At 31.8% G+C, this 8,454-nt stretch overlaps 1 protein-coding gene across 1 annotated transcript; it reads left to right on the top strand.

Moving 5' to 3' along the window:
- Window positions 1–4,961: 4,961 nt before the first annotated feature.
- Window positions 4,962–7,289, top strand: LOC140964655 (uncharacterized). Its single transcript, XM_073424522.1, has one exon. The coding sequence runs from the start codon at window positions 4,962–4,964 to the stop codon at window positions 7,287–7,289; it is 2,328 nt and encodes a 775-aa protein (XP_073280623.1).
- The last annotated feature ends 1,165 nt before the right edge of the window (window positions 7,290–8,454 follow it).

The following is an 8,454-nucleotide window of genomic DNA, read 5'->3' as shown; positions in this document are numbered from 1 at the left end:
TATGTATGTATGTATAGACGACCTTTCGAATTCTGTAGTGACACAAGTCAATTTACTCCAAGTAAATCAATTATATGAAAAAAGGAAAAATGAAGATGAAACTAAAGTTTTTTCGATATATCCAATTTTTATTCAATATATATATATACATATAAAATTTTGGGACATCAACTATTTATCGAGTAAAGACAATCTGAATAATATTTTTTTTACACAAGAACTCTTATGAAATTGTTTCACGGATTAATTTTTAAGACGAATATCTGACCCGACCCATATCATGAAAAATATCAATTTTTATGTAAAAAAATAATTATAGATCAGGTCAACTCGTATCACGGATAAAAATCCACGAAACCGCTTCACAAGAGACATCCTCATATTTTATAATAATTTAAAATTTGGTTTAAATAAATAAAAATATATATATCAAACTGGTTTAATGAAGTTATTATGATTAACTAGTCTTTCTCTTACTTCATTCACATTCTTAAAAAAATTAAATAAAAATAAAGAAGCTATATTTAACACAAAAAATTTAATATGTAAGTATGGTGGGATATATTATTCAATATGTTTTGTAGTACACCAATACCAATCTGCACCATTAGCAATTGAATAAAAGTTGTTTACTGTAAATGCGCACTTTTACCAATTAATTTGTTGATTTTCTTCTCTTTCACGTGCCACTCGATCTTACCATACAGGATTAGGCCGGTTTCTGACTGGATTAAACCGGTTTGGAATTGTTCATCTTTTAGGATATCAGATTGGACCGAACTGAAACATAATTGAAATCTATATATTAATTTTTATTCCCAAACAACAATTTACAAAGAAAAGCAGCAATCAAAAATTAAATAATATCATTGGATTGGATTTAATTGGAAAATATAAAAACAGTTTCAGATTCGTTTTCAAGCAACTCAATCCAATTCAGCATTGATATTGGATTAATATATANTTGGCTTCGCTTTCAGGTATTTGAATCCTTTTCTTTTTCCTCATTGAAGTCGAACTTCAACAGGGCTCGACATTCGCTTGCTTTAATGCTAGCATGAAAAATATGCACAAAAATATAAAATCTTTGCACAATTTAGTATTATTCATTCCTTTTTTTACGACACTATAATATATATGTGATACTTTATAAAGCATGCATTTCATAAAATATCTATATATATAAATAATACACAATTTTTTTAATAAAAAATAGATTTTAAAATTATTAGCTAGTCAATATATATAGATATATGTGTGTGTATTCCAACCAAATCATCATTCATAAGGACAGTTAACTAACGTCTTGTTCGTATGATCTCACACGGACGAATCTATGTTACACTCAGAGATTTACTCCTGTTTTTTGTTTTGCATAAGATTATTGGTCGATCTTCTTACTTGAAAATAAAAAATACGAGGTCCGTTAATACTTTTTTATTTTATACTGAGATGATCGGTCGATCATCTTATACAAACATACCGAGAGTTCTTTACGAAAAAACGATTTAGATTATGGCAGAAAAAGTTGTGCTTAATATACTAAAAGTTCAAAACGGTCACAAAAAAAAAATCAAATTTTTTTAATTTAGCTCGGCCGTTGTTCTATCCCGACAAGGAATGAACACGAATAGGGTTAATTAGGCCATGGTGGTGATGATATTGAAATGCACGCACACACATACACACACACACCATAATAATGGAGAAAGATTGGCTGATTCTAAAGGGAATCTCCTTTCCATATTCCCTCACTGTTGTGTGTTTGAAAAAAATGAAAAGATACGTCACTCAACACAACCATTTTTCGTGTGCCTTTTGCTTGGAAATGTAATCGTGGTGCTTGCACTTTGTAAAGTTCTTTCCCACTAACGGTGGCTAATGTGTGCCAATAAAAATGGAGAATATTCACTCCAATTTTGAATGAGATCCTTTCCCATGAGTTTGGATTTCTAGCACAACTGATCAACAGGGTACACTACTCTAAAAGTTATATGCCTTTCCATTTGTCCTTCATGCCTATGTATTTGTGCTGTGCTGTGATGCCCTCTCTCTCTCCCCTCCTTTACGGAAGATGACTTGGATCCAAGACTATATTTGTCAAATTGGGTCAGGTCCGTCGGAGCGGCCGGTCCCGCTATAAAAATTGAACGGGTTGAATTGATAAAATAGCAACCCGTTTGGAGGTGGGCCAAATGGCTGAGCCTTTTTGGGTTGCGGGGCAAGACGGGGCGGGCTATGTTAGAATTTTATATTTTAAAATTTTATATAAAAATTAGAATAAGTCTCATACTCGTTGGAATTCAACATCAAACATAAAAAGATATTTCTTCTATTCAATTGAATGTAATAATTATAAATATTGTCTTTCAATTGAAGAGTGGAAAAGAGGAAAAAAAATATGTGAATTTCTTGAAAGAGTCATTTTATGATACTACCAATTTGATCTCTGGTTCTTCTTATCCTACATCAAATTTGTACTTCATGCAAGTTTGGAAGATCGATGTTTTGTTAAATGAGAACTTGTCAAATGAAGATGAGGTGATAAGGGATATGTGTAAAAAGATGAAAGAGAAGTTTGATAAGTATTGGAATCAATATAGCGTGGTGCTTGTATTTGGGGCTATTCTTGACCCACGAATAAAGCTTTCAATGTTTTAAAGTATTTTATGAAACTATTTGACTGAAATATATTTTCCTTTTATATTTACTGCGATACTGTTTAGCATTTTTTTAAAAAAAAAATAATCGGGTCGGCCCGCCTAACCCGCGGCCCAAGGTGGGTTGGACTGGGTTGGCCATTTAGAGGCCCACCAAAATGGCGGGCTGGCCCGTCCCGCCAGCCCGTTTTGACATGTCTATCGAAGACCTCACACATAAAAATAAATAAATAAAACCCAATAGCATCGTGGGTATGTTGATTAATTAGTTACAAGTGTGTATTCGTGATTGTGCAACTCAAAATTTTTAAATAAATATTATTCATCATTCAATACTCTACTAAATGAGATATCCAAGTTGGTGGAGTACGTGAACGCTTGACCAATGATCATATGTTTGATTCCATCTACCAACATCATCTCATAAGAGCACGTTGCCTGACTAACATGATTTGCAAGCTACCAAAAAAAAAAAACTATTACTATTCAAATATATATAAATTGTGTGAAGACATACTTGCAGAGAATCACATTCTAACGCACACATGATGATTATAACAGTTAAAAAGGAATATGGCATTGTGGATCACACTACTTGTGGTATTAGTTCAATTAGGCATATTCAATTCATATATCACTTTTAACTCAATGACCTTCGTATAGAATAGATTCTCAATAGCTCTAACGTAATTACTCTTCAATTTCCAAGCAAATATCTTTTTTATTCTATTGGGCCTAGCCCGTTGAATCAATGCTGCTTTATGTTCACGAAAGGTTGTTAGGGTCCAATGGGCCTGATAAAGGTTGGGTCCGACTTCTAAATATACTAATTACACGTTAAATTTCTCTCTCTCTCTCTTTTTTTTTTTGTTTTTTTTAAAAATAGAGGCCTAATAATTAGATAAAACATTACCCATTTTTTTTATTTTTTGAATAATAAACATTACCGATTCTATGAATACATAGACTAGGTAAACTACTGAATTTTATATAAATAATATGTATCTTGTGAGACGATTTCACGGATCTTTATTCATGAGATAGGTCAACTGTGATTATATTTACAATAAAATAATAATTTTGGTATTAAAAGTAATATTTTTTTATAAGTGACATAAATAAGATATATGTCTAATAAAATCGACTTGTGAGACCGTTTCACAAATTTTTTTGTGAAATAATATAAAATACGTGTGTCCACTTCAACTTTTTTTTATTGGTAAATATTATATTAATTAGCAAATAGAGCACATGTATTTGGAATGCAAAAAATATTTTATGTTTTCAGGAATGTGATTTTATTCCATCATCTTTGGTATTAGTTATGTAAAAAAATATCTCTTGAAATAATAAAAATAAAATAAAATAATTTCATAACTGAAAAACTATATATCTATAAAACACAAAAACTCTTGTTAGATTATCTCATAGGTCTTCGATCAAATTCATAAAAAAATATTTTTTTTTGTAGACATGGATCAGATCGATTCGTTTTACAAGAGATATACTATTTATTAAAAGAAAAATCGACTGATATGCACACAACACATAAAACGATGATTAATTTATAATACACCAAACTTTTTTGGGACCACTTAAAAAACTAACCTTAAATAAATTTTAATTTTAAATATTAGCCTTTTACAATTCAAAATTTGATAAATAACACTCACTTAAAAAAATAATTAATTAATTTAGAAAAAAGCGTACAAAACAGGAGAGAAAGGAAATCAATCGGTTCTTCTTCTTGTTCTCTCCATTTCTCATCCTTCTCACAACGATTTCTTTTCTTCATCCTTCACTCATTGGTCTTCTCTTCAATTTTTTTTTCTTCCTCTACATTAAACAAGAGATTATTGTAGTAATTTGTTTTCCTAAAAAAAGTTTCAAACTCTCTCAACATTGTCAAAGATTTTAAATCAGGTGTAAGTTTCTAATGTCATCTCAATTTTTTTATTATCGATTTACTGGTTTTTATTACAATGTATATATTGTAAATATAATTTTTCATATATTTCATTCTTAATTGTTTGGTCGCCCAAACATTATGGGTTCAGTCGCTCAATTCTGTTTTCAGTCGCCCACTTTGATATCTTATGTCATCCGAGTATTTGTTAAATCATTTAATTTTCATGACATTTTTATTGCTTATTTTGTATAGGAATGACGATAATCCAGATTTTGATTAATTCTAATGGATAGTGGAAGAACGATGAACAAGGAACTTATACATGGTTATCCGAATCTAAAGAATGGACAACTATTTCCATTGATGGTAGTAATTTGACCATAGAATGTGTCATGAATGAAATATATGAGACACTTGGTCTGGCTAAATCAGATGTTGAATTGACATTGAGTTATTTACCAGAAGTAGATTCTTGCAAACCATGCCCAATTTATATACGAAATTCACGATCCTTGGGAACATATCTATCATTTGGTAATTCACGTACTAGACTTGTTTTGCATGTGGAAGTAATTGAGATTTGTAATATTGGAGTTGATAGAGAAAAAGTTAATGACAGTGATGTGCATTTTGGAGATGTGGAGGGTAGTGCTATGAATTATAATATTAATGTAGAAGATAGAAAAAGAAAAAGTGATTTTGATGTAAATGTAGAATGTGGAAGAAAGGAAATTGATTTGGATATGGATGCTTTTAATCAAGGTCTTCGTGATGAATATTCTGGTTGTACTTTTATCCAAGATGGTTTTGAATTGACTGCAGTAACAAAAGAAGTCGTCGTTGAAGAAGATAATGCCAATAAAAACTTGAACCAAAATGATGTCTTCGATCTACCAAGAACACAAAGTCCACATGTTGATTTCTATCATTCTGATTTAGTGGAAGCGAATACACAAAATTTGTTGGCGATTAACGATGGTGATGGTGCATTTTCATTCACCGATGGATCGAATTTATTAGTTGGTCAAAAGTTCAATAGTAAAAATGAACTTAAGAAAGAATTGACTAAGATTTCTTTGAATGCTTCATTTGAAATGAATGTTGAAAGGTCGACAAAGACACTTTATGTGGTGGGATGCATTACAGAAAAATGCAGTTGGAGAGTGCGAGCAACACGAAAGGCTAATTCAACTCAGTTTGAAATTCGAATTTATTGTAACATACACACATGTGACCTTTTTGACAGAAGACGAAGGCACCGACAAGCAAGTTCTATTGTAGTTGCAGGTGTATTGCTAGAAAATTTTAGAGGGCAACAAATCACCCCCGTGCCAAAAACAATAATGACGATGATGCAAAATAAAGGGCTTGGTGTTAGCTACTACAAAGCTTGGAAGGGCAAGCAACTTGCTCTTAATCATTTGAGGGGAGATCCAGAAGAGAGTTACAGAAATTTGCCAGCTTATTTATTTGTTCTTAAGCAAGTGAACAAAGATACTATAACTCATTTGGAGACTGACTCTAGTGGAAGATTTAAATACATGTTTCTAGCTTATGGGGTATGCATATCTGGGTTTCGTAGGATGCGAAAAGTTATAGCAATTGATGGGACTTTTTTGAAGGGAAAATATAGAGGTGTTTTGCTTCTTGCAACAACCCAAGATGGAGATTTACATCAATACTCTATTGCATGGGCTGTTGTTGACTCAGAGAATGAAATGTCATGGACTTGGTTTTTGCAGAAATTGCATGAACTGATTCCAGATGATCCTGATTTGGTAATTATCTCTGACAGACATGCTGCCATTATCAGCTCAGTGGCCATTGTGTATAAGCACTCACATCATCTACATTGCACATGGCACCTTTCGCAAAAAATCGGTACCCATTGTGGTAAAAAGGGTGGTGGGGTTGAGTTGTTCATGCAAACTGCATATGTTTGCAAAATGTCCGACTTTAACATGTTATACGAGAGGTTGAAAAATCAATACCCAAGTGTGGCTTCATATCTTGAGAAAACTAGTTCACCAAATAAATGGTCTAAAGCTTTCTGCCGAGGTAACCGATATGATATTGTGACAACTAATGGGGCTGAGTCGATAAATTCTAGATTGTCTGAGGAAAGAGAGTTACCAATCATAGCACTGTTGAATGCAATTCAAAATATGATTTCAGTTTGGTTCAACAAACACCGCACAACAGCAGAGTTAGCTTCATGCAGAACGAAGTTGACTCCATCTATAGAGTTGATTTTGCGAACTAGGTTTACTCAATCACAATGTCTAAAGGTAACTCAGTTGAATGATTCTGAATATTATGTAGTTGGTGATGATACAGATGAAATAGTTGATTTCTCCACCTACTCCTGCAGTTGTTGTGTGTTTCAATGTGATAAAATTCCATGCAAACACGCATTAGCAGCTTGTCATCTAGCAGATTTTGGTATCTATGAGTTGTGCTCACTTTATTACCTTGTGCATATGTGGCGTCAAGCCTACTCGGGTACTATTTACCACGTGCCTCATTCAAGAGATTGGAAGATTCCCGATTATATTTCTAATTTGGAAATGCTACCTCCTAACTTCAAGACAAAACGGGGGCGACCAAATAAACGAAGAAGACCATCTATTGGAGAGTTTGGACGAAAAAAAAAAAAGAAATGCAGCTTATGCAATGATGTTGGACATTATAAGACGAAATGTACTCGTAAAACCACTTGATGTACTAGAAAATATTGTTTTTTGAAAGTGGATGGTTGGATGTTTTTTTTAAATGTAATGGAACATTAATGATTTAGTATGAATGAATCGAATATATGTTGTACTATTCAATGTATAAAATGTGATCAAATTAATGTTTTGTGGACTATTTACTATATTATAGTATAATATAATCATGTGAGTATAAAATATAAAAGTGGCATCAAATAATTCAAAGAGTGACTGAGAGCGATTGAGTGATATATGATTCTTATAATAGAAAACACGAGCAACTTCACGTTTGGGGTCTATCTACTCTATTTTGGTATACTATAATGGAGTGATAGTGTGAAATATAAAAATAATGTCATAATACAAAGAGTGACTGAATGATATATGAGTGATATAATAGAACCACTTGATGTACTAGAAAATATTATTTTTTGGAAGCGCGAGGTTAGATTTTTTTTTTTTTAAAAAAAATGTAATTGAACATTAATGATTTAGTATGAATGAATCGGAGATATTTTGTACTATTCAATGTATAAAATGTGATCAAATTAATGTTTTGTGGACTATTTACTATATTATAGTATATTATAATCGTGTTAATATAAAATATAAAAGTGACGTCAAATAATTCAAAGAGCGACTGAGTGATATATGATTCTTATAATATAAAATACGAGCAACTTCACGTTTGGGGTCTATCTACTCTATTTTGGTATACTATAATGGAGTGATAGTGTGAAATATAAAAATAATGTCATAATACAAAGAGTGACTGAATGATATATGAGTGATATAATAGAACAACTTAATGTACTAGAAAATATTGTTTTTTCGGTCGCCCTCGGTCATTTATGCCTTATTTCACTCTATGTTTAATTTCGTAAATTCTTATTCATGAAAACGTACCATAATATAGTAATTATAGTAAGTAGCATATAAAACATGACTTTGCTCACTATTTTTTACTATATAACTCAGTCGTCATTCGGTCGCTCTCAGTCGCCCTCAGTTATTTTTTCCTTATTTCACACTATGTTTAATTTCGTTATTTCTTATCTATGAAAACGTACCAAAATATAGAAAATAAAATATAAAACACGAGTTTGCTCACTTTGTTTTTGTTATATCTCTCAATCATCATTCGGTCGCTCCCAGTCGCCATTTGGTCGCCCTC

The sequence above is a fragment of the Primulina huaijiensis genome, chromosome 18 (genome assembly GCF_012295235.1).
Source record: "Primulina huaijiensis isolate GDHJ02 chromosome 18, ASM1229523v2, whole genome shotgun sequence".
Taxonomy (NCBI): domain Eukaryota; kingdom Viridiplantae; phylum Streptophyta; class Magnoliopsida; order Lamiales; family Gesneriaceae; genus Primulina; species Primulina huaijiensis.
This window is presented reverse-complemented; position numbering and strand designations above follow the sequence as displayed.

Coding starts and splice junctions, on each gene's coding strand:
- LOC140964655 (XM_073424522.1), top strand. CDS start 4,962: ATGAATGAAATATATGAGACACTTGGTCTGGCTAAATCAGATGTTGAA.